Raw genomic sequence first — 27,483 nt, forward strand, 5'->3', positions numbered from 1 at the left:
AACCAGTAACCACTTACCATTCCTTCATTTGAACTTGGGCAATTTTATTGCACAAAATTCAGATTCCATACATTAATAAACCCTAATCACCCTAATTATAGTGTTAATTGTTTTTTCCTCTCATTTATATGATACTAATGTCAGTTACATTTGACTAACTAATAAAGTTAAATTTGATTAGATTTTTAAATAATATATTATTTTATAAATCAACTTCATATTTACGCAAGTGAAAACATAAATCTTCATATCAATTTCATTTTCCTAGTATTTATTTTTTGAAACAAATATCAAATTACGGAGGTACTCTACTCCCTACCTATGTTAATTGAATCATCATTAATTTAATTTATTTCACTAAGAACCGTAACAATTTAATAATTGAGTCATTAATTATTTCTCTAGTAATACTACATAAAGCAACATGAGTGAAAGGTTCAGCATCCCAATTGACTGTGAGCGGAGCTCTGAAAATGGCGACTGACTCTCAAGCATACTTAGAAGGTGACAAGGTCAAAGACACCAAGTCCTTAATCGCCGAACTGTGCCGTCATTTCTACAACCAGGGATGGGTTGGGGGCACCGGCGGCAGCATCACCATTAAAGTCCATGATGAATCTATTCCCAAACCCCAACAACTTATCGTCATGTCCCCTTCCGGTAAGAACCCATTTATTTACGATTTAACCTTACTTTCTATCTATCTTTGTGTTATTTTTTTCTCGTTTGTTTGAATTTTTTTGTTTCTTTTGAAAATGGTTTTGGTTAGGGGTGCAAAAGGAAAGGATGGTAGAAGAGGACATGTATGTGATGTCATCAGATGGGTCTATTTTAACTGCGCCGGTGGCTAAACCTCCCCCGCACAAATTTCCCAAGTGTTCTGATTGTGCTCCTCTTTTTATGAAGGTACAGTAGGTCATCAGTGTTATAGTTATAGTTAAAGAGGAAACAAAGATTGTTGTTTTTATCATGGGACAATTGTTTTGCAATCTTGTCTATTTGAAATACTGGAATTGATTGTAGTATAGTTCTTTGATAGTCTAATCGTTTTGTTGTATGTGTTGAAGGCGTAAATTAAGTAAATAAAAGTGTACTCTCTCTAAAAGCTTTAGCTTTTAGATGAGATGGTCCTACACATAAGCTTTTAGATGAGATGCTAAGGCATTTCAGCAATCCAAGCCCGTAGTCTCTTCTTTGTTTCTAGTCAGCTCAGCAAACTTTTGCATATTTCATTTCTATCTGGTTCACCTCAGGATTGTTTTACTATTTCTCTGATGCTATCTTTTAAATTTGTGTTGTCTCTCTTTCTCTCTCAACATTCTAGTAAAACCTAGGATTATTAGGTGTACACTGTTGTCAAAGCTACTTAAGTCCTGAAGCGAGGCGTAAAACATGTTGAGAGCTTTGCCTCGCTTAGCGGGTGTCGTCATCAAGGTTCTAATCATACCTTTTCTTGCCAATGAGCGTTATCCCGAAGAGGTGACACTAAACAATTGAGATTTCACTTTTTCGTTCTTTTTTTTTTTTTTTTAATTTCTTTGTCCGTCTATTTGTTATTCCTGCTTATAATTATATAATCTTTGACTACACATACGTATTTGTATTTTTTCTCCATTAGCGCTTTGCCCTTAAAGCCCGGGGCGGAGCCACCTTAGATGACACCACTTCGTCGGAAGATTTTGCTAAATATATATATTTATTAGTATGCAAAAAAGATGTAACCAATAAAATATTAAAATGACATTGCTAATCACAAAGATAGGCTTAGCTCTCATGGTTAAGCGCCTAAAATTAGTATGAAATGTCGCGGGTTTGAACATAAGTAGTTGCATCTATGTTATTTTTGAAGTTTTGAGCATTGTTGGATCTTGGCGTCGAACAAAAGTAAACCGCTAGCTACTGACCTCTTAGCTTTAAGGGCATTCAAACCAAGGGGACAAATGTGATTTTGGTTTAATTCAGTGGCAAATATAATTTCAATGTATTCTGGAACGTAATTATTTCATCAAAATTGCAATTTTGGGGATTTTTAGTGCTTTTTGCTACTATTTCTATTGTAAGTTATCTTGCTATCTTATCTTTTTTCTCGGCGACAAGCGTGATTTGCAAAATCGGAAAAATGAAATCTCTTGTAGTGATTATGTTTGATTCTTACATACAGTTGAAGTATTAAGTACTATTTTCATTTGGGATATTATGAGTCCATGTCAAAAGAGTAAATAAAAGCTCTCTGAGGAGAATTGTAGTAATATACTTTATTAGTATGTTGAATGGTATTTTTTTAGTATATGATGTCATTATATTGGATTGTTCATTTATTTCTTTAAAGTTTAAATGTCGACACCGCTTACAAGAAATCCTGCATATGCCCCTGCTTAAAGCCCTAATGGACCTTAGGGCTTTTTGCGCTTTTCGCCTTTGATAACACTATTGTATACTTGAATTCTCTTAGTTCTTTTTGGTTCTGTATTCTATTTTACGTATTGTAAGTTATTTCCTTTTTGTTTTTCCTTAGGCATATGAGATGCGTAATGCTGGTGCCGTTATCCACAGTCATGGAATGGAATCCTGCCTTGTAACAATGCTTAATCCACTAGCAAAAGAATTTCGGGTAAATATTGCTACAAACTTTTGTAAAGTTACCACCATCTTGGTGTACATAAAGAACAAAAAAGGGGAACTTGGTAATGCTGAGTTCCAAACGTTCGATGTAGTCTGTATGATGCTGACTATAGATTTGTTTCCCATTGACTATAGATATTTTGGATTTTTATTTGAGAATCAATTTTCCTTCTAATAAAGATACTTGTTCTTTTCCTAAATTATATGAAGTCTAAACCTAACACTTCTTCCCTTTACCCATAACTGTATATAGGCTAGTTATTTCATATAGCAGAGCCAATTAGTTTTGGATCAAGGCATAATTGATTGATCTCTTAAGAGAATATGCATTTGAAACTTTCTATTTTTGCCAATGTAATAAGTTACTACTGTCTGTATCTTCTCTGCCAAATTCCCCTAGCCCAATTGATAAAATTTTAAAAGACATCTAATTACGCAGTGTAAAATACTGAAACCTATTGTTCTTTTTCATCTCAGCCTTGTAACAATGCTTAATCCACTAGCAAAAGAATTCTGGGTAAATATTGCTACAAACTTTTGTAAAGTTACCACCATCTTGGTGTACATAAAGAACAAAAAAGGGGAACTTGGTAATGATGAGTTCCAAACATTCGACATAGTCCGTATAATTCTGACTATAGATTTGTTTCCCATTGACTATAGATATTTTGGATTCTTATTTGAGAATCAATTTTCCTTCTAATAAAGATACTTGTTCTTTTCCTAAATTATATGTAGTCTAAACCTAACGCTTCTTCCCTTTGCCCATAACTGTATATAGGCTAGTTATTTCATATAGCAGAGCCAATTAGTTTTGGATTGAGGCATAATTGATTGATCTCTTAAGAGAATATGCATTTGAAACTTGTCTATTTTTGCCAATGTAATAAGTTACTACTGTCTCTATCTTCTCTGCCAAATTCCCGTAGTCCAATTGATAAAATTTTAAAAGACATCTAATTCCGCAGTGTAAAATACTGAAACTTATTGTTTTTTTTTCATCTCAGCTACTATTCATTGTTGCTTTGATTGACAGATCACTCATATGGAAATGATAAAAGGAATTCAAGGGCATGGTTACTATGACGAACTTGTGGTTCCTATCATAGAAAACACTGCATATGAGAGAGAACTCACAGAATCTCTTGCTGAAGCTGTATGTGGCTCCCTCTTCTAAAAGCCACACCCTTCCTTTGCATGATCTCATGTCTACCGGCGTTCTGTTCGTTTGTGTATCTGCAATTAGTTTTTTTTTTCTTCTCTGCTTTAAGTCATTAGTTTTAGATGGTTTTACTGGAACTGCTATAATCAAATTAATGATAAGTAGGTCAACGTCATTCCTGTTTTTCTTGGCTGTGACTACCAAACAGGGTGACAGTTTTTCCTTTGCAAAGTAACAAAAATACATTGTTGTTGCTCAATCATTCGACTACTAAATTTGTTCGTTACAACATACTGTTACAGTCTGCAATTCTGCTTCACTTCTGAATTTGTTCAGCAGTTATAACAATACATGGAAGAAAGTAGACTGGTTTTTTTTTAAAGTAAAATTTTGCTTAAAGCATTGATTGCACTAGATACCCTGTCCCTTGAAGAAGGGAAAAATCATTGAATAGTTCTTTTCATTCTAAAAGCAGTTCTAATAATATATGAAAAATGGACTAGGTTTCTTTGTTGTCATTTTGGCCTCAGTCCACGCAAAATGGTAGCCATTAAGGGAAGCGGCTGGTGGATATTTATTTTTAACAAGTTATGTCGAGCTAAAGAGAATTGACTGTGCCTAGTTAAAAGCTCCTTCCTCTCTCGTGGATGAGTGGGGAGTATGCAGGATAAATTCTATATCAGCTCTAATATAGAAGATCATTATAAATTTAGTTGTATAAATGGTTTTCCTTAAAAGATAAAAGCTAGAGTATAAGGACATTTCACCCATAATTGGTTGTCACAAAACACAAAGTTCTATTATTACTCACTCTTCCGAGTTACCAAATTTGAGTTGCCCAGGGTTTCACTGTAAACTTGATAGGTTATATTTTATGCAGGGAGTAGGGTAGAGAAGCCTGCCAGTAGGTTGGCAGTTAGCATAAAAATAATCAGACTATGATGTATCCTCTGAATGACAATAGAGGATTCATATAGCCGGCCCAACTAGTTTGGAATTGATGCATAATTTGTTACAGTATTGTTTATAATAGCTTAATTGTTGGAAGCAAATTTTTTACCATTTAAGGATAGAGGTTCAGACATTTGCAACGGAAGAGAGAAGAAATAAGTCATTTTTAAAATATGAGGATAGATGGAATATTCTCAAAGAGTCATCTACATAATATGAAAATTAACTGTATATCAAGGTTAGGTAGAATAATATCCATAGCTGTCTCCTAAATTAGTACACTTCTTATTATGTTGCCCTAAGGTTTAGGATGATATTTCGATGCTACTATTTACACGAGGCTTGATATATCTGCCTAAACAAGGCTTTTATTTGATTCATGCCTATTTGGAGACATCTGTTTTTAGTTTGAGCAGCATGTAAATTTTTTCCATTATTTTCTTGTGAGAAAAATATAGTAGATGCCTGATGCCATTACTCACCTTTGAAAGAAGATTTAACTGAAGAAGTTTAGATTTTCAGTCTTTGTCTAGTGATGGTTCTATCTGTTGAGTGACACACTGTTGAAATTTTTTTCCATGTTGAACAGATCAAAGCTTACCCAAAAACAACAGCTGTGCTGGTCCGCAACCATGGTATATATGTGTGGGGAGATTCTTGGATCAGTGCTAAAACACAGGTTTGTGCCATGAACCATATGGTCTAGTTATTTCCCAGATGGGTTTAGTAGCTACTAATAGTTATGATTAGGTAGAAGATTAGATTTTATAATATTGATTTAATATGTGCTAGTAAGTTAAGGATGATCTCTGTAGGATTTTCTATGTACATCGTGTAATCTATTTAAGAATGTAAGTATGGAAACAGTCCTCAGATCAATGGTTTGATGTATCTGAGAATATACATTTCATCACTCTTCTAATTGATATGCCATCTTCCAGGCTGAGTGCTACCACTACCTCTTTGATGCTGCAATTAAACTTCATCAATTAGGACTTGACTGGACAACACCAGCTCATGGTCCCATTCATAACCCCAATGGTCATTTTGATGGCATCCAGAATGCCAAAATATCTGCAAAAGAAGGTACTCTTGCTTCAAATGGCAGCATTAAATCATCAAGGGTAAGCATTTGAAAATTTTGGATCATCCTCTGACTTTCTTGAAATTCAAAGGCTTAGGTCTTTGTCTTAGGTATTTCCATTGAGTTCTTATTGTTGTCTGCATTGTGTGTATTTATACTTTTTCGCAGCGGTGCATCGTTTTGGATATAGAAGGAACCACTACCCCAATAACATTTGTTACTGATGTTCTGTTCCCTTATGCACGTGATAATGTGGGGAGACACTTGGATGCTACATATGGCTCAGCAGAAACTCAACAGGATATTAAGTTATTACGTGCTCAAGTAAGTAAACTTACTGAGAAATAGCTTTGTGAAAAAGGTCTTCAAAAGAGTTGAGCCTTTTCTAGGAAAAATTAGTGGTGAGGTGATATTATTGTCGTAATGGTGTTTTGCATGTCAGTTTCTAGAGGACATTTGGGGAAAATCAATAAAACTTTTCGGGGTAACTAACTTGAAAAGTTAATGAGAAATCCAAACCTGGATTGACTAAAAGTTATGCCAAACTCTTATTCCAACTTTGTCACGACCCAAAGTACCTCCTAGCCATGACTAACACCTAACGAGCACCCACCGCTATGCGAACCAGAGTTCTATCACATACATTCCAACCGCTAACCAAAACAGCAAAACATTAAGTAAAGTAGTGGCAATCTCCAATATCAGCACAAACAGAAATACAAAGTGTAACCGCAATACAACCCATAATCTAAGTCATGGAGTAGGCACAAATCCAAATACCAAATGCCAGGTCTGAGCCCTACAAACGTGGTAAAAAGCATAAACTAAAAGATAGGCGGCAACCTTCACAGACTGCATATATCAAGAAGCCATGGCCCTCCCTGCTCAAATTCTCGATATTCCCCACTTGCTGAACTTAATGTTGATAAGCGTAAACATATGTACTGATTTTTTAATCTTGCCTCTGCCATCTTCTTTCAGGTGCAGCAAGACCTAGAAAATGGTGTTGCTGGTGCTGTGCATATCCCGTCTGATGATGCTGGGAAGATGGAGGTAACTGAAGCTTTGGTTGCTAATGTAGAGGCAATGATTAAAGCTGACCGAAAGATTACTGCATTGAAAGAGTTACAGGTGAGAACAGTGGTACCTAGATCCCTCATATAGTATATAAATGTTATAAACTTTCATAACTTAGTTGCTTACCATTTTTTCTTTTTTTTTTCTTTTCTGTATTCTAATACTCAGGGACATATATGGCAAACTGGGTTTGAGAATAATGAGTTAGAGGGACTTGTTTTTGATGATGTGCCTCAAGCTCTTGAGAAATGGACTTCTTTAGGCTTCAAGGTTTTTTTCATCTTTCCTTGTTTCAATACTCTCTGCATTCCTCCTTTTTTTGTAAGCTCTAGCGCTATCCAAATTTAGTTACAAATGCAAACCATTATGACCACCAAAGAAGTTGCTCTGATTCTTTTTGAAAGGGTTCAGCATGCTGCATGGTTTAAGTGTGTTCTTCTTCATTATCATGACAAGGTAATGCCTTAGCCTATAGTCTCCATCTGCTAGTCATATTAACTAGTTTTTCTACCACAGGTATACATATACTCAAGTGGCAGCAGATTGGCACAGAGACTTTTGTTTGGTCACACAAAACATGGAGACCTGAGAAATTATCTCTGTGGATTTTTCGATACAGCAGTGGGGTAAATTTTTTACTTTTCTGCGGGTTTTCATATTTTGATACTTTTGTCAGTTGAAGTAATTCATCTTTCTCCTTTTCTGCTGTAGCAACAAGAGAGAAGCAAAAAGTTACCAAGAAATTACAGCATCATTGGGAGTAGATAAGCCATCAGATATATTGTTTGTGACAGATGTATATCAAGAAGCGACAGCTGCAAAGGCAGCAGGTAATGTCCTGCTCATTTTGTATGAAACAACTTTATCTCAGAATTTGCTAGCTCTTCCTCTCTTACTTAAAAGCAGATACTAGCTGAAAAAGTAGCTTGGTCAACAACTGTGTTGCCAATTTAGGATGTTAGTACGTACTTGTATTGTTGGTGTGATTCCTCCTCTTTAACTCCAACAGTTAGCAGTTTATCTAGGCAGACTTGTGTGAGCCTGTAGCTGAAAAAGAACTTATGCATATGCTTCACTGACATTGCTGCCCTTTTGGCTCCTTCAGGTTTGGAAGTGATAATCTCTGTCAGACCAGGAAACGGACCTCTTCCAGATAATCACGGGTTCAGGACGATCCGATCATTTTCAGAGATCTAAAGATGGAATGTGTCATCCTGTAACATTTTCCATGTATGGTGTAACATATCATAATAAAAGAAAGTTGGGGGTAGGTCCATGTTTCTCTAGCAAAAATTAATAGAGTTGATTGAGTCATACTGCTGCTCTTACCTTTCACAAATTGGGGGTCCATTTACTTGTTGCAACCTTAGGATTAGTGTCAACTAGTCTCCTCGTTTCTGTTGTATTGAGATGGTATTAAGTTAACTTATGAGAACAATTTCCGGAGATCGATGTTTTTAGTTCCATTTCCAAAGAGATGGCTGGAATGGAACCTCGCTCTTCTCATTTCTAAGTAAGGTAGCTTGCTGGTTTTTCCCTTGGTTAATGTATAGAAAATTGAATGAAAACTGGCGAAAAAGTAGTATGCCGAGGAACAAAATTCTCAATCCGCTCTTGCTCTACAAAATGGTCTCAAAACGGTCTAAATTGATCTTTTTTAACGGTTCCTGTACCCTTGGCTTGGCAGCCCGATCTGAATAATTCAAGATTTATGTCCATGCTATTTCAATGAGATGAGAAATTTATTTATAAATGGAGAGACTAGTCTATAAGGTAACGCAAATTATAATAGTGGTTTTGGAGCTAAATTACTGATATAGACGTAGACTAGTTCAGACGTCTCTGCTGATAATAAAAAGCTAGAAAAAGAAAAAAACATAAGCAAAGGAATCTTTTGTTACAAGGCAGAGAAATAAAAAGTTGAAAAGAAATCACATCTTGTTTTGACATATAACTTGTGGTAGATATAGTGGACATATGACAGTCCTAATCTTACTGTTATCCCTTCATTTGTCTAACTTTTCAATCATAATTGGTTCCCACTCTCTTCCTGCAATTTCCTTTTCATTGTGTATGTCGTCATTCCCTAACAGCTGGTCCCTGCTAAGTCAAAAGACACAATCTTATAGAAGAAGGCTTTATATTTGTGTTGTACATCTAAGGTGTCATTTAGTCGGGTGTATAAGAATATTGTTGAATAAGGTGTATTAGTAATGCATGAGTTAGTAATGTAAGTATTAGTTATGTAGAGATTATTTCTTATTTACTGTTTGGTATATTAAAAATTAAAATGCATTGCATAATTTTAAGAAAATTTATTTACAAAATGTCCTCCATATTCTATAGCTTTAAAGGAATTTAAGGATAATTTTATCTTTAACCATGGTAATGCATGCATTAATAGCCTTCGTATTACTAATATCATCGTTTGCTACTAATACCATCTTGCAAAAATGCAAGGTAAGGTTGCGTACAATAGACTGTGGTCTTGCCCTTCCTCGGACCCCGCGCATAGTGGGAGCTTAGTTTATCGGGCTGCCCGCTATCTATTAGTTATATATAGGATAATACCAAATAGGTTGTATAACTAATACTTGCATTAGTGATATATAGGTTGAAAAAATATACCAAACAAGAAATTAGCAAATACCAAAAGTTAATGCATGCATTATTTTTCTCTAATGCATTTTGCCATACGATCCCTAACATGTTTGCTTAATGTGTTTCTTACGCATTGCCAAAAGTTCCGAAATTAATTATTTATTTGCTTTCCATTATGTAATGGATCTTGGAACAATCACAGAAAATAATCTCTTAATAAAAAATCGTTTTAATGGATTTATTCATAATCTAATACTCCCTCCGTTTCAATTTATCTGAATCTTTTTTCTTTTTGGTCCGTGTCAAAAAGAATGACCCATTTCCTTATTTGTAACATTGTCACACAAAATATATGTGCCTCATTTTACATCACAAATTCTAAAGTCTTCTCTCTTTTCTTAAACTTCGTGCCCAGTCAAATGGGTTTACATGAATTGAAATGGGGGAGTATATATATAATCTAGGATCTAGAAAGCCAGAAGTCATAGGAACGCTATTTACAAAGGGTGTGGGATCAAAACTCAAGTTATTTGCATGTCAGAAATTTTAGCAATAGAAGGAAAGGGAGAAAAGGATAGATCCCAAGAAAAGGAGAGGGTGAAAACTCATCAAAATCTTTGGAACAGTACTAAAAATGAAAATATCTAAGCAAGTGGGGCCATCCAAATATATATGGTTTAGGGTGTGTTTGGTATAACGGAAAATATTTTCCGTGGAAAATGTTTTTCAAGAAAATGAAAACAAGTAGTAATCTTATTCATTTTCGGTGTTTGGTATGCAAATTAAGGAAAATGACTTCTCAAGAGTATTCATAAATAATTTAGATATAATAAATATGAAGCCATAAACTTTCAAACCAACAACCTTCCGGACCCATAAATTTCATAAACTTTCAAATCGCTAAACTTTCAAAACCGCGGAATTTCGAACTCGTAAACTTTATAATTTCTAAACCCGTAAACTTCCAAACACATAAACCACCGAACTCATAATTTTGAAACTTGTAAAAATTTGAGCATTTAAACCGATAAATAATAAAATTAAAACTGAAAAATATATTTAAATTTTTTTTTCCGGGGGGTGGGGTGGGGGAGTAAAACGAAAAAATAGAAATTTAAATTACAAAAAAAAAGTAATTTTTTTTCTGTGCGGGTAGGGGATGGGGGGAAGGGGCAGTGGGAGTGGGTGGTGCAGAAAAATGAAAAAATAGAAATTTGAAATTGCAAAAAAAAAAAAAAATTAAGGTAAAAAAATATTTTTTTTTTTGCGGGAGGGAGGGGGGTGGTGGAAGGGTAGTAAGGTGGGTGGTAACGGAAACTGAAATTTAAAAAAAGAAAAAACCTTTTTTTGGAGAGGGGGTGGGTGGGTTGGTGAGGGTGGGGAAGGTTGAGAAGGAGCTTTGGAAAATATTTTCCTTCTATTGATAAGGAAAACATTTTCCTCCAATTGGAGAAAAATGAATTGATAATGAAAATATTTTACAGAACATTTAAGCCAACCAAATATGGGAAAATTGAAAAATATTTTCCTTCGTACCAAACACACCTTAATGTGAATCAAACATCCAATCATCTCAGCACAAAATGATTCTTCTAATATCTTTGATTTGATTAATCCATCTTAGGAATATAACTGCATATCTCACTGAAAAACTTGAGACTCCAGAAATGAGGAGTCTTCCTCCCATCAAAACGAGAAGTTTATTGTGTATCTCACATAACTGATATTAGTTATGCGAGCCTCCTTTTTATCACATAAATTTATGAACCCCGATCTTACACTTCTGAGTCCATAAAAATTCGAGTTCACAAAATTGTGAAACAAAAAAAAAAATGTACAAAATAAAATTTTTCCAAAACTACCATGTCCTTTTCTTTGTTTTTTTCTTATCTTAAGAAGCACAAGCAATTATCCAAGTTAGTAATGCAATGCACCACTTTTTTTTTTCCTTCCAATTAATTCGAATTTGTGTCACGTAAGATCTACTAAAAGGAAAAAAACTTGCTACTAAAAGTTTCTTTATTCTCGCTCGAAATGAAGACCTCAACTTTATCCTCTATATTCATTAACTTACAAAACTATTTTTGTCGCATTGCAATAACTGAATTTTAGCCACTAAAATCATAAAGACAAAAAAATAAATTATTACTGTATTTGTTAACTAAAATAATTAGAACTTTAACCACTATAATAGTAAAATTATAAAATTATTTTTGTCACATTTCAATAATTAACTTTACCCACTATAATTTTAATTTCACTATAATAGTTATGGTGAATAAAGTTGAATTACTTTAGTTGAATAAAAATAGGTTTGTAACTATAATGGAGTGGTACTTGCTTCTTATTTTCACTCATCGGTTATAGAGTATGAGTTTGTGCTGAAGATGAGGAGTTTGACAAGTGAATCTGCATATGGTGCTAAACTCATACAACACTTTTTCTTAGTGTGTATGTGCATATATGCTGATAAGATAGTGCAGAATGTGAATTTGATCCTACACCATTATGCATTTTTTAACATCACTTATTCCTACTGTTTGTATATATAATGGTGGCAAAGAATATGAATTTAATCCCAACACTAATTACTTTTGACAAAGACACTTGCTACTTTGTTATTATTCCAAAATACAGTAGGATTCTCCTTCCACTGTAAAAGTCATAAAAGAAATTCAACTTCTCAATCCATTTTGCCTCGGCTTTCAACCATATGAGATTGAATCTCTTTTTACATGCAACACTAAGAATGGTAAAGAAAAATACCACTTGTATTGTCCTAGTTCCATCTTTAAAATCCTTTTGTCCCCATGGACTTTAATCCAAATTTTTACAAAGGTGTTCAAGGTTAATATATATCTATAAAAAATAATTTTTTTATATACTCTGTGTAATTTTTCGATGAAGAACGAATGTCTAGCTTTGATTCGAACACTGTATTTGTTTTAAAAATATTATATTAAATATGTATAAATTATTAATTTAGAACCCAATAACTTAAAACAATTAAAATTCCGAAGTCATAAGCTTGAAATTCTGGCTCCGGCCAGACGGCCCCTGACTTTTCCTGGCCTATGAGAGATTAGATTTGCTAAGTCAAGCTTTGCAGTAAATTTCTGTTACACTACTTCAAAAAAAGGCACCAGAGATTAAAAGGTAAAAATAGAAGGTAAAGGAGCCAAGGGATGGAAACAAAGTGAAGGAAGAAAGAGAACGAAACAAAGTTGTTTATTTCATATTTTTGAAACAATGGATGAAGGGAGATCAAATTATACAATTGAAACAATTAATTAAGATCTCTACCTTTTTCTCTTCAAATTAGTTGAAAGACTCCTCCTCCAACCCACATACTCACATCAGCACAATCACAGAACGTTACATAATCCTCAAGAAGAAGAAGACCCTGAAACTCTAGGAGAAGTGACTGGAAACAAGGGCAAAAGCTGTGGCTCAGAATCTCTAGGCGTTCTCCTTGGCGAAGGATGCATATAAAACTTCTTCTCAGCAATAGCTTTATCCTCTTCAGAAAGATTACTCAATGGAGAAGACTTATTAAATGGGTCTTCAATCAATGGCGTAACTGGGCTTAAAGCAAGAGAAGGGAAATCAAGAATACTGGGGGATAAAATCTCGGGCTTGTTCCGAGGTGAAAAACTAGTTGAATTGTGGGCTGAATGAATCAAAGGGCTAATCATAAGCCCATTTTTTAAACTGTTTCTTCTTTCGTAGAGCTTGAAACCGGGTTTTTTAGGAGCAGTTCTAATAGGAGGAATGGAGCCTTTATTGGAAGATGAAGATGAAGATGAAGATGGATCTGCTTGTTTTGCAGTTTCAGAGGAACCAGTGAGCATTTGAACAACTTGTTTGAAAGAAGAAGTATCAGCTTGTACAAAAGTTGTTGGGTAAGGATTGTTTGTTTCAGATCTAGAGATTGTTTTTGGGGTCAGTGGTGGGGTTGGATTTTGGATTACTGATCCATTGCTGTTGCTGTTTGGACTTGTTCCATTGCTTCTTGGTGAGTTTATTGATAATGGGTTCTCTCTATCTTGAATTCTTGATGTCATTTCCATTGTATCTCAAATGCTCTCTATCTTGTCTTGAATTAAGAAGAAAGTTGGAGTGAAAAACAAGGGTATGGTGAGAGGAATTTGCTTTTGTTTTTGTGTAGTATTTGTGCAAAGTGCATTTGCTTCAAAGTCTTTCTTTTTGTCTTAAAGACTAATTTTCTCACCTCAGCAACAAAAGAGTGAAAGAAAGACTCTTTTTCTCTTTGTTATATTGGGTTTGCTTTTGCTTTATGGTGGGAGGTGGTGGGGGTGAAAAAAAAAAAGGGATGGTTGATTGGGTATAGAGAAAATGCAACCCACAATGGTCAATTTAGATAAGAAAAAGAAAAGAAAAGTAAAGAAAAGGTAGGGGAAGGGGGGTATTGGTGGAGTTTGGAATTTAGGGCGTCAGCGTCAGAAGTGGCCAAAGAGTGGGAATTTCAATTTCAAAGTATTTGAGCTGTACATTGACTTCAGAGCCCTGACCCTGACCCTTTCTCTGGCCCCCTGTTGTACTGTGAACTAAGAGAAACCCTACACACACTACACTCACTGCTGTTTTGATTGGATGTTAACATGTCATCTCTATACATGACATTTTATCAACGTCTTTTAGCTTGTTCGAGATATGTGAATCAAGAAACTTAGGATAAGAGGCACATTTGTCTTAAAATGAGATACAAATTTAAATTAATTGGACGTCCGCTCCTTTCTTTTATTCGATGTAGCTAAACTTTCTTGCTTATGCAACGAGGAGTTTAATGAATATTGAAATCGAGTTTGTAGAAAGTACCAAAAGTCAGCCGCCCAATATTGAATTACTGGCGACTCCGACTAGATCTCGTATACTAGATGGTTATACAAAAGAAATATCTTTATAAACAAACTAATACATTCATAGTCAGTTGGAGACACATTTCTTATTTGAGAGATATTTATTCAAAAAAATATATATTTTTATTTATTTTTCATATATAATTCGATTTCAAAAACTGAGTTTTGTCGAATCCGCAATTGCCACTTTCCAAAAGATCTAAGTGTACGTAAACTTTTATGAAGGAAAGGAGGAAAGGTGCGAGAAACAGCGTCCGTGACTTGGGCACTTTGAGCCCTTGTCTTGTTTTTCTTCCTTCAAATTATTGAGAAGACATTTTCATGATTGACCCTACAAATTTTCTCCTATCACTTCCCTCTCTTCTGTTTTATTTAACTTGTCTTTACTTTTTTTCTTCTTCTTGTATATTTAAATCTTAGATTAATTCTATTTTATAGGATTAAAATCAAAAAAATACTACCTCTATTATGAAGTATTGGTTTTACTTGGTGGGGCTACAAAGCAAGGTCCCCTTTGTTTAAAAATTTCAGGTATTTATAGTTTATAAATGTCTTGTCATACCAAATAGTAGCAAAATATATCGGTCCCAAAATTTCAGCGATCAATATTGCCTAACAAGTTCAGTCAACCACTTAATGTATCGGATATGTTAGAATATGAAAACAAAAACAAAAAACATACATTAAACACAAAGCAATTTCAATAATTGAATGATTAATTTTCTATGTGGAAGTTTATTTATAGCCTGTACACAATACAAAGTCGTAATTAATGAGAGATATTTAGTCAATAGTTAACGATTAATGGGTATTAAAAGTAAGATCCCTTCCAATAAACACTTATTTAAAGTAATGGGAAAGCATTTTTAAGCACTTGAAAAAGGACGATCAAATTCCCATTCAATTGGAATTGAAAATACTAATAATTAAGGGATAGAAACGAGGTGGGCACCAAATAAAATAGCACTAAGTACTGCTATTATTTTCAAGAACGTAACAGACACGTACACCTTTCTTTGAATTCTTCATTCAATTGGAGTATTAATTTGTTGAATAAATGGGTTTTTCAAACCCTTATGACAAAAAAGAAAAAATTGTTAGCTTCTGTAAGTGTTCGAGTAGTAAAGTTAAACGAGCAATAAACGTACTTAGCCTTATTGGTTTAACGCCGATACTGACTAAGTTTGAAATTAATTACTAATTATTTGATCTTAATAATACTTACTTTGGCCGGCTTGACTTAAATTGTTAGACAATATTTTCACAGTAGGTGGGCTGTAATAATTATTATAATTATTATTTGGGTGCTTTATATGTTTGGATTGAATAGTGACAAGATTAAGTGAATCCTACTCTGATAATTGCTGGCCTAGCTACTCCTAGTAGGGTCCGAATTTCCATTGGTTTAATCTCTAAGTCACATGATTTTAACAATTATGATTATTATAATTGGCATCTTAGTAGGTCGGAAATTTAAGGGGCTAAGTCACATGTGAGTTTTAAGAATATGTCCAACTCTTGGAAGCTGTCAAATAAGGAAATGGTTCAACAATCCAAATACTAATTACTATAATATTAATCTACTTTGACTTTTCTTTACTATTGAGCCATTCTTGCTTAGTTGTTTTCTAGAACTAATAAGCCCGAGAAGATTTATTTATTAAATTTCCTAGTAACTTCAAATGTTGCTGTAACTATGATATGATTAACTATATATTCAGCTTCGACTTGACAAGATTTGCAGTTATTTTCACCATAAATTCTATGCAGATAATATAATTTAAAGCAGTGGAAACGACAAAAAATGTAGTAAGGTGTGGAGTCATTACTTGTTTGTTGAGAATATTGTATGAAAAAATGGAATCATATGTCTAATTGATGAGAAGATGGAAAATCGGCTTAGAGATTTTTGATGGACACTTTTGAAAACATTTCATATCTCCTTTTTATTATTTTCAAGCAAGGAGTAGGAAATGTCTAACTGTTTATCAGTAATTAGGATGTCTTGAAATTCAAATTACTAGTAATATTATCATTCGAATAATAACCTTTTAACTGCTAATTTATTCTAGTTGAGCGAACGATAATATGATCTTATGCTTATTTTGATGGACAGAATTATCTGATGCATATATTGATGGAAGCAGATGATATTTGTGGAATTAGTCGAGGTACATGTAAGTTGACCGGAACATAATTATAAAAAATACACTATACTTAATGTAAGTAATCTTCAATTAGTGGAATATGTAGATATCTAAAAAAATGGAGTATTTAAATGCTGAAAAAGCTTTCGTCGAAGTTGTAATTTTGAAAGTGTGGGAAGTCAGGTTAGATCTTTGCTCTTATATAAAATCTAATGGGAATCAATATATTTTGTCTGGTTTTGGCAACAGGACTGTCTAAAACGCAGAAACTAAAAAACAAAAGTGAGTTTCTTGGTTGGTTTCACAACTGCGTCGCTGCACCAGCTCAGATTATTTTAGAGGGGCAAGTCATTTTCATATGTAGTGAAAATTTTATAAAGTTGTTAATCGGATTAACAAGATTTTAGAACTTTTCATAGCTCTTCTGTATTAAAAAGAAAAAGAAAAAAAAAGAAGATAAAAAATTAAAGACAGATATGAACCTCAAAAGATTTATGATACCTCAAAAGATTGTGTAAACGGTACATTGAAAGGCTTATCGCGTCTCTTACGTAGTGAAGTATTATTGTTGTTGGTTCTGTCGTCCAGTCTGATTTCTTAAAAATAGTGTTTGTTCATAATTTCTTTTTCTTTTTTTTTGGCTAGAAGTAGGTAAAATAATAAATCAAAACTAAGGAAATTCTTTTTTGAACTATGTCATAAAGATACATTTTCCTCTACACCAATCACAAGTTTTTCTCAAATTTTCTTTTATATCATCGTAAAACCCTTAGTTATAGGTTTTGAGAATGTATGGATCAAAATCTGACCACACGTAGATCAACGCTAAAAGGAATGGTAAGGGCTCGATTAAGCCGTGGTCATACCCACAAGGCGTAATAACGACGAGTATCTCGGCCACTGCCGAGATCGAGCCATCAGAAAACTTGTACAACAAAGTAAATGTCGTGATACTTAAGGGAAGCGACGTGAAGTACAATCAAGGGATGAAGGCATTCTGGCTAAGGACCGTTGGACAAAAGAGAATACTGATAATATATATAGGAGGTAAGAAGACAAGAAAAATGGGGGCTTCCTCTCCTAGAGAGAGAAGAGGTGAAGAAAACTAAGAAAATGTTCAGATAGTGAATACAAATCTCTATAATCGTGATTATTGAATCAACAAAGATAGATCTCGTTACTGTCGATGGCATTCTATCTTTTCATCTATATCATTACATCACGGGATAACATGTCAAGAATGTAAGCCTATCATCTATATTCGTTATCTACTATGATCCCAGAAAGTTTATAGGCTTGATTATATCTTATTCTCTTATTCAATGTGCTTAGATCTAGAGTTAATTATCTTTGGCTAAGATTTATCCTCTATTCTTTTCATTAATTAGTTTAGCAAAAAGCTTAACACTTTTTGGTCAAACAATTTGGCGCCGTCTGTGGGAATTTCCTAGCCAAATTTTTAGTTCCCTCTGGATCTAAGAGCCAGAGTTCCGCTTCCCGGTAGCCATAGCCCCACCCTCTGTGTAAACACCAACTTGAGAAAGTTGTAGGTAAGCTTTTGAAATGACCAAACCAATCGGGGTCAGATCTTTGCACGAAATCGAAATTATGTCTGATGTCTATGCAAAACTCACGCCTCATCTATAGCGATGGGTTAGGCACGTCATATGCATGTTCAAAGTAGGATCACAGTCACTACGCACTTAGAATGACCGCAATCCTATTTGACGTATTTACTTTATATACCGACCTTTACTCTCACCTCTTAGGAAGGGACGATCTCCTACTATGTGATTCTTTGAAATAACGGGCATATCCTGCCTTATTTTAGTACCCGCACGCACTACGTGATTATGAACAACTATGACATGTTTCCCTTATTGTTTGCTCATATCGGACGGGATCGGATTGGGACTCGGTCTAAATATCCCAACGGAAAAAGTAAGTTCAGCCCACGAGAAGACTAGGCGCGACTAACGATGAAACCAAACACGACTGCCAAATCTGAAATCGCCATTCGAGCACGGGGCGAAGCAAGTAACCCTACAATGCCTTTCCCCTTCATCGACTTACCAGGACAAGGTAACATGCAATTTCGTTTGGGTTTAACTTATCATACTCTCTTTTTGGTTCAGAACAGGAACACGAGCATTCTCCAGTTACGTGAACAAGGAACGAACGCCACCAAACACACTAGGAAAACGTTCTGTACCGTCCCATCTCGCAAGCAATGACCGAGCAAAGCCCTCTGTGCCGTACCGTATTACAAATAACAGAAAAGGCTCAGAACATGCCGACACTACTAAGAAACAATCTCCGAAATTGGGGACTGAGAATTGGGTCCATGAAATGTATAGTCTCCCCAACACCGGCAAAGCATGGGCTTGAAAAGATTAGTGACCAGTAACCCGAGCAATAAGTTCATCGTGTGTCTCGCCAACAGCCTCTCCAGGCCGAGCAACGAAAGCAAAATTAAACAAATTAGGACTCACCCCGACGCACGGTACTCTCCAATGAAAGCAAAATTAAACAAACCGGGACTCACCCCGACGCATAGTACTCTCCAATGAAAGCAAAATTAAGTAAATCGGGACTCACCCTGATGCACGCATAAACAATACGGGAACGAGTAATGTTCTCCAACAAAAGTAATGCAACGGGTTACAATTTCGACCTCGCTCGAATTCACACCCTTACGGCCATCGACCATTGCCAAATGAAAGGAAAATTCGACCGCGCTCGAACTTGCAACGGGTTTCAATTTCGACCTCGCTCGAATTCACACCCTTACGGCCATCAGCCATCGCCAAATAAAATGAAAGTTCGACTTCGCTCGAACTTGCAACGGGTTACAATTTTGACCTCGCTCAAATTCACACCCTTACGGCCATCGGCCATCGCCAAATGAAAGGAAAGTCGGCCTCACTCGAACTTGCAACGGGTTACAATTTTCGCTCGAATTCACACCCTTACGGCCATCGGCCATCGCCAAATTAAAGGAAAGTTCAACCTTGCTCAAACTTTCAACGGGTTACAATTTCGACCTTGCTCGAATTCACACCCTTACGGCCATTGGTCGTCGCCGAGTAAAGGAAAGTTTGACCTCACTCGAATATATAAGTCAAACTGATTCCACCCAAGTCGGCGAATTAAATTTGACCTCGCTCGAATATACAAGTCAAAACTCATCTCGCCCAAATTGGCAAACTAGAAGTCGACCACACGTAGATTAGTGCTAAAAGGAATGGTAAGAGTTCGACTAAGTTGTGGTCATACCCACAAGGCGTAATAACGACGAGTATCTCGGCCACTGCCGAGATCGAGCCATCAGAAAGCTTGTACGACAAAGTAAATGTCGTGATACTTAAGGGAAGCGACGTAAAGTACAATCAAGGGATGAAGGCATTCTGGCTAAAAACCATTGGACAAAAGGGAATACTGATAATATATATAGGAGGTAAGAATACAAGAAAAAAGGGGGGCTTCCTCTCCTAGAGAGAGAAGGGGTTGAAGAAAACCAAGAAAATGTTTAGATAGTGAATACAAATCTCTGTAATCGTGATCATTGAATCAACAAAGATAGAACTCGTTACTGTCGATGGCATTCCATCTTTTCGTCTATATCATTACATCACGGGATAACATGTCAAGAATGTAAGTCTATCATCTATATTCGATATCTACTATGATCCCAGAAAGTTTATAAGCTTGATTATATCTTATTCTCTTATTTAATGTGCTTAAATTTAGAGTTAATTATCCTTGGATAAGATTTATCCTCTTTATTAATTAGTTTAGCAAAAAGCTTAACATTTTTTTGGTAAAACAGAGAAAAGTCTGTAATTAGTAATTTGAAGGCATTGTATTAGGTAAACGTAGTAACATGGTTCTTTAGGAAAGGAATAATAATGGATTTTCTTTTTAAATTCTTTTGTGAGCTTCCTAAGCCGTGATTATATAGTGGAAGAAGAAAGAAGAGAAGAGGATCTATTGTGAGATAAAATTGTGAAAACTTAAAATTGGGTAAGGTGGTATGATGGAATATAATTAAAACCATTAGAAAGGTAGTAATGCTTTAGATTCCTGTTTAAGACTTCAAAATCAAACAAGTACATATATATAATTGAAAAAATACTATATTACCTATTTGTTGAGGAAAGAGGAGTGACTTAAGCGTGAGGGGTAGTTTAGTCTATTTATACTTAGTTAGATTTAGTTGAGTATTTAGGTTGTTAACCTACGTGTATATATATACACCTCTGTACAGCTCTTAAAGCTTGAACAAAGAAGCAGTTACTGTTCCATTCATTTCCTGTGTCTTCTCTGCTCCTTTTCTTCTTCTCTCTTATATCCCCTCTTCCTTCAGCTAAGCTCTCTTATAGCAGTATCTCCATAAAGTTTAGCATGGTATTAGAGCCAGGACCATCCCAATTATTGTTACCGATGTTGGGCCCCTATTTATGTTGTCCACGCTCCAGAGGCCTGGGCGTGAATGGGGTGTTGAGTTGTCCCACATCGGAGGGATTTGAGGTCATTGGTCTCCTTATATGGCTTGGGCAATTCTCACCTCATAAGCTAGCTTTTGGGGTTGAGTTAGGCCCAATGTCCATTCTTATCATGGTATCAGAGCTTTGAGCTCTGAATCGAAGCTCAAAATCGATCCAAAATCTTTTCTCTGTTCTTCATTCAATTAATTTTCTGTATTTTTGAGTCAATTGTGATCTCAATTGTTTCCAGATCTGAGGCAAAACCTTGAATATCTCAATAATGGCGATTGATGATGAGAATGCAACTGTCACTGCTGAGACTACATCACATGCATCATCGTACGATGAGTTCGAGGAAGGAGTTACAATCGTAGTGACTCATCCTCTATATCTGGCGCCTGGTGATACTAGCGGCATTTCCTTGATCTCATTTTAGTTAACTGGAACTTATAATTACTCCTTGTGGTATAGATCTATGCGAATTGCCTTATTAGGTCGTAATAAGCTGGGAATTGTTGATGGCAGATGGCCAAAGGAGAGGTTTCGTGATAAGTATTGGTACCAGTGGGAAAGGTGTAATGCTATTATACTATCGTGGTTGATGAATTTTATTGCTCCGTCACAAATTAGTGGCATAGCTTACGCCACTAATGCACAAAAGGTATGGCTAGATCTACAAGAGATATTTGATAAGGTAAACGACACTCGCTGCTACAATTTACACAAAGAAACAACCACTTTGTGCCAAGGTACATCTTCTATTTCTGTTTACTACTCAAAACTTAAAGATCTCTGGGATGAATGTGAGTCTATAATACCTACATCTGGTTGTGATTGTGCAAAGACAAGGGAGTTTATTGAGCATCTACGAAAACAAAAGGTATATCAGTTTTTAATGGGATTGAATGACTCCTACTCGCAAGCTCGTAGTCAAATCCTTATGATGAAGCCCTTACCTATAGTGAATCAAGTTTATTCCATGCTTATGAGTGATGAGATCCAACAAGCTGTAGCTGCATCAGCTAGTGTATTAAGTCCCCCTCCTATTGTGAACTCTAATACCTATGAATCAACAACATTTTATAGTGCTAAGTCCAATTCTAACTCAAGGGTTAGAAAGAACTACAATGTTCAGTGTGACTTCTGCAAAATGAAAGGTCATAGTAAGGAAAATTGTTACAAAATTATAGGTTATCCAACTGATTATAACCCTAAGAAGAAAGGGGGAGCTAGTGCACACAATGTCATGGTAGAACCTGGTTACTCTATGCCTCTATATGCTGAAAATGCTTCTCAGTGTGCTCTATTGCAGTCTCTACCTGCAAACTATAGTCATTATCAGGCTATGAGTCGGGGTGCTGGAAATTATCAGGTACAAGGAAGTGCCAGTGCTCAAATTCAGGGTGGTTCTTCTACTTCACAGGCCAAAAATGTTACAAACACCCAGCCAACAGCTTAAAGAGGTGCTTTCCCATTCACCAAAGAACAATATGAACAAATTATGCAGATCCTAAACAGTAATCATAATGGCACTTCATCTTCCACTTCCCAGGCAAATGCAGCAAGTACTCTCATTGCTCTCTTGGCTTCATCACCAAGCCTGCAAGAATGGATCGTTGATACTGGAGCCACAAACCACATGGTTTTAGACATTAATATGCTAACCAAAACCTCCCTAACTGCTCCTAGTGAGCCCAAACAGGTGCTACTACCTAATGGAGATGTTATTCAAGTCACACATATTGGAGACAGTCACATTTCAAACAACAATGTCATTAAAGAAGTTTTCTATGTGCCTCAGTTCAAATTCAACCTGTTGTCTGTTTCAAAAGTGACAAGAGACCTAAAATGTTTTGCTTCTTTCTACCCTGATTTCTGTGTATTTCAGGATCTCTTCAGTGGCAGGGTGAGGGAGATTGGTAGGGAGAGAGATGGCCTGTACTTTCTGCAGAGGCATGGTTCCAAGAGACTCACTACCATTTTATTGGCTACAGCTGGAATAAAGACACACAGGAGGAACTCTACTATGGATGTTAACTTGTGACACAAAAGATTAGGACATGTGTTTAGTACAGTTTTTAATAAACTGTTTCTTACCAAATTAGCAACTATTACTGATATCATCAATAAATGCACTGTGTGTCCATATGCTAGGCAGACTAGACTGCCCTTTCCTAATAGTTGTATTAAAAGTACTGCTACTTTTGACCTCATTCATGTTGATGTCTGGGGTCCTTATAAACATGCAACAATTGATGGTCATAGATACTTTCTAACTGTGATTGATGATTTCACTAGAATGACCTGGTTGTTTCTCTTAAGGCTAAAGTCTGATGTTTGTGTGGTATTGACTCAGTTTATTGTCTTTGTTCAAACACAATTCAACAAAGTCCTCAAGGCAGTCAGATCTGATAATAGATATGAGTTTGTCAATTCTATCTGTCTTGCTCTATTTCAAAAATATGGTATTATCCATCAGAAGACTTGTGCATATACCCCTCAACAAAATGGAGTTGCTGAGAGGAAGCATAGACATATTCTAGAGGTGACTAGAACCTTGAGATTTCAAGCACATATCCCTATTAAGTATTGGGGTCACTGTGTTATTGCAGTTGTGTATATTATCAACAGAATGCCAAGTTTTGTTCTCAATGGCTTATCCCCTTTTGAGTTGTTATATGGACAGGAACCTACCTTGGAGCATCTGAGAGTCCTTAGTTGTTTATGCTATGCCAAACAAGTGCAAGAGACAGACAAGCTGCTTCCCATGGCCAAACCTTCTGTCCTTATGGGGTTCTCTGACACTCAAAAAGGTTAATTGTTACTGGACCTTTCTACTAACTGTTTTTTCATCAACATGGATGTTTCGTTCAAAGAAGATACTTTTCCCTTTAAGGAGTCTCATTCCTCTCCACCTGTATTTTTGTCTTCTGATTCCTCTACTTATGATGCAGACTACATCTTTATATTACATGAGTTTCACAGCTCAGAAGAGGTCTCTTCTCCTTCCTCCAATATGAGTCCTGTAGGTGATGCCTCAAGCCAGGAGACATCTGCCCAGCTGGATAATATCACTGAAGGTGTGCCATCCTTGCTGACTTCTATTGTTCAACATTCTACTAGCCTGAGAAGATCCCTGCGGACCAAGCAAGCTCATATTTGGCTGAAAGATTTTGTGACATGTCCCAGTCACAAAGCTGTTCCTTACTCTATTGCTAACTACATCTCCTATGATGGTGTGTCTCCCAAGTATCAGTGCTACCTAGATGCTTTTTCTTCCATAGTTGAACCTACTACAATTGAAGATGCTGTCAAGGATCCTATATGGGTTGAGGCAATGCAAGCTGAGATCACTGCATTGGAATCCAACCACACTTGGGATGTGGTACCTTTGCCTGCTGACAAAGTTCCAGTTGGTTGTAAATGGATATATAAAGTGAAGTACAAAGCTACAGGGGAGGTGGAAAGGTTCAAAGCTAGGCTAGTGACAAAAGGATATAGTCAACAAGAGGGTATTGACTACTAGAAAACTTTCAGTCCTGTGGTCAAAATGGTTATTTTTAGGACAATATTAGCTATGGCTGCTTCTGAACATTGGCATATCCATCAAATGGATGTGTATAATACATTTCTTCAAGGATATCTACATGATGAGATTTATATGACTCTTCCCCAGGGATTTTAGAGTCAGGGGGAGAACAGACCAACATGCAGACTTCTAAAATCCTTGTATGGACTTAAACAAGCACCAACACAGTGGAATGCCAAACTCTCAGAAGCACTACTGAAGTTTGGGTTCTCGCAGAGCCAGCATGACCACTCTTTGTTCATAAAGGGAACATGTGAACATACTATGGTTATCCTGGTGTATGTAGATGTCATGCTTCTTACTAGACCTAATCTGATGATGTTAGAAGAAGTCAAGGCCAATCTGCAACAAGCATTTAAAATGAAAGACCTAGGTGTGCTGAAATATTTTCTTGGCATTGAGTTTGCTAGGTCACAACAAGGCATTCTAATGCACCAAAGAAAGTACAGTCTGGAGCTAATCTCTGAGCTTGGACTGGGGGCTGCCAAACCAGCTACTACTCCTATTGAAGCCAACACTAAACTAACAACCAAGTGTAGACACGTGATTTTTGACCCTCCCCGAAAATTTTCACATTTTTAGCATAAATATGTAATTTAGGTCTAATATAGCTATTTTGACTATTTTACTTTATTTCGTCGCAAAAGGAAAAATTACAAAAATCTATATATAAATTTTAGTTTATGTATTTTTCATAAACTTGAAAAAATACAAAAAATGTACTTTATTTTTGTACTTTATATAATTTCGAAAATTACCAAAAAATATATATAGTTCTATTAATGTTTTGTAGTCATTTTAATTTTGAAAAAAATACAAAATATTACTTTATATTGTATCTTTATATAAAAACGAAAATTACAAAAATAGTTTTATTAATATTTTGTAGCTATTTTAATCTTGGAAAATATTAAAAAAAGATATAGTTTTGTTTTAAATATTAGTCTTATTTTTGGTAGTTATTTTACTTACATAGGATTAGTTGAGCAATGTCATGTTCTTATTCTCGGGTCCGGGCAAAAGAATAATATTCGGGTTCAAACTACCCGTTTTTAGGCCTAATTTTTGGACCTAGCCCATAATAATTCGAGTCCACCACACAAGGAGGACAAGCGTGAGGAACACGGACGGAACACAACACACGGGGAACCCCACCGCGCATGGGGGACACAAATCTTGGACCCCTACACACTGGGGTCCATTTTTCTTGGCAAGAGCTACAAATGCACGGGCAAACATAGGGAAATGGGGGGATTTTTGAAAAGGGGTTGGACAAATTTTGAAAGGGGGGCACTGTTCATTCATCTTCTTCCTCAAAAAAACCCTAGAAAAACCCTAAAGAAAGTTTCATCTTCTTCGGCTAGAAACAGGAACCACCCGGACCCTGCTGTCAATCAACCAGCTCCCTCCATCGTCGTCAAACAAATAACCAGTCAAACCACCACGCACCAGTCCCGTCGTCACTGCCTACACGACCACTCCTCCTCCTCCTAGCTCCATCAAACCAGTCCAGCGATCCTCTATTAAATCCGACGAACACTGCTGCTTCGCCTTCGTCGTCACTGCCCCCAGCCCCCAATCCCTCACGTCCAAACGCCACCACCAAACGACCCTTCCGGCGAGCACCTCCATAACCCACGACCCCTCGTTCTCTTGAGCAACAACAACCACTGCTGCATCGTCGACCCCACATACAAATGCCATAACCAGCCCAACTCCCTCATCGTCTCACACAGTCAAACCACCAACTCCTGCTCGTCGTCACTGCCCGTCGACCCCACAGTCGTCAACCAAACAGTCCGTCAGCTTCACGCCAAGCAGCCCTGCGGCTGTTTCCCCATCCTCACGCCCACCAGCTGAACCGGAATTCATGGAGGTGAGCTGCTCGACCTTGTGTTGAAGTCGAGTTCCAGTCCAAAGTCCAAAAAGTTGAGTCGAGGTCCGGTACGTTGAGCTTGACATCGAGGTTCCGACATTCCGTCGTTGGAGAGGTTTCCGATAGTTGTCGGTCCAGTTCGGTTGTTGTTCATGCTTCAAACAGGTGCATACACATTTCCAAACTTGTGATATTTGTTTAAACGGAATGGAAAAATGATATGGATTTCCTATGAACTGTTTGTGTGTCGTCTTTGTTGAATTGCTTTTTTCATTTTACCATGGGTATTATTACCTATTAGAATTGTTGCTTTTGTTTAACCTCGGATGACTTCATTGGTAGAAAATCGTAGTTGTCTTAAGTTTGCCCTTAAATAATAAAAAACGAGACGAGTTTCGCCACATAAAAAATATACAGATTGCGGAGCCCTCACAAAATATATGTATTAAATACTTAGATTCCGGGACGGGCCGTTTAGCAAATTTCACGGCCCTACCCAAAATAATAATACGCTAGTCGCTTTAGGCGCGTATTTAATAATGTTATCTCCTTAAACTCGGGTGCACATTTATGTGACCCAAATCCAAATCTCAACGAAATCGAAATGTGTCTCTAATCACGGGTACATTGATTGTGACGTGGTCTGAGATGTATTTCCATGACATTGCAAATTCTTTTTAATAATGAATGAGACGAGCCTCGACAAACAAAAAATGCACAAGCTGCGGGGCCCTCTAAATGTATATATTAAAATACTTAGAATTCGAGGACAGGCCGTTTAGCGAATTTTACGGCCTTCCCCAAAATAACAAGACGCTAGTTGCTTTAGGCGCGCCTTTAATAATTTATTTTCCTTAACTCGGGTGCACATTTATGTGACCCAAATCCAAATCTCAACCGAGTCGAGATATGCCAAACAACTACGGGTGCATTGATGTAACGTGGTTCGAGATATGTTTCCACGACGTTGCAATTCTCGTAAAATAATAACAATAAGTAAGAAAGCG

The 27,483-nt window shown here is 36.3% G+C and overlaps 2 protein-coding genes across 2 annotated transcripts; one reads left to right on the forward strand and one right to left on the reverse strand.

The window, feature by feature from the left end:
- The first annotated feature begins 249 nt into the window (after window positions 1–249).
- Window positions 250–8,342, forward strand: LOC104233694 (probable bifunctional methylthioribulose-1-phosphate dehydratase/enolase-phosphatase E1 1). The gene is made up of 12 exons (XM_009787128.2): window positions 250–660; window positions 770–906; window positions 2,516–2,611; window positions 3,659–3,778; window positions 5,325–5,414; window positions 5,677–5,859; window positions 5,988–6,143; window positions 6,801–6,950; window positions 7,065–7,166; window positions 7,413–7,522; window positions 7,608–7,726; window positions 8,002–8,342. The coding sequence occupies exons 1-12, from the start codon at window positions 474–476 to the stop codon at window positions 8,091–8,093; spliced, it is 1,542 nt and encodes a 513-aa protein (XP_009785430.1). The 5' UTR covers window positions 250–473; the 3' UTR covers window positions 8,094–8,342.
- Window positions 8,343–12,706: 4,364 nt separating this feature from the next.
- On the reverse strand, window positions 12,707–13,854 carry LOC104233695 (VQ motif-containing protein 4-like). The gene has a single exon (XM_009787129.2). It carries the CDS (start codon window positions 13,565–13,567, stop codon window positions 12,884–12,886), a length of 684 nt encoding a protein of 227 aa, XP_009785431.1. The 5' UTR covers window positions 13,568–13,854; the 3' UTR covers window positions 12,707–12,883.
- Window positions 13,855–27,483: the final 13,629 nt, after the last annotated feature.

This window comes from Nicotiana sylvestris, chromosome 7, assembly GCF_000393655.2.
Source record: "Nicotiana sylvestris chromosome 7, ASM39365v2, whole genome shotgun sequence".
Classification (NCBI taxonomy): domain Eukaryota; kingdom Viridiplantae; phylum Streptophyta; class Magnoliopsida; order Solanales; family Solanaceae; genus Nicotiana; species Nicotiana sylvestris.

Coding starts and splice junctions, on each gene's coding strand:
- LOC104233694 (XM_009787128.2), top strand. CDS start 474: ATGGCGACTGACTCTCAAGCATACTTAGAAGGTGACAAGGTCAAAGAC. Junction 661..769: donor TATCGTCATGTCCCCTTCCG/GTAAGAACCCAT, acceptor GGTTTTGGTTAG/GGGTGCAAAAGGAAAGGATG. Junction 3,779..5,324: donor CAGAATCTCTTGCTGAAGCT/GTATGTGGCTCC, acceptor CATGTTGAACAG/ATCAAAGCTTACCCAAAAAC.
- LOC104233695 (XM_009787129.2), bottom strand. CDS start 13,567: ATGGAAATGACATCAAGAATTCAAGATAGAGAGAACCCATTATCAATA.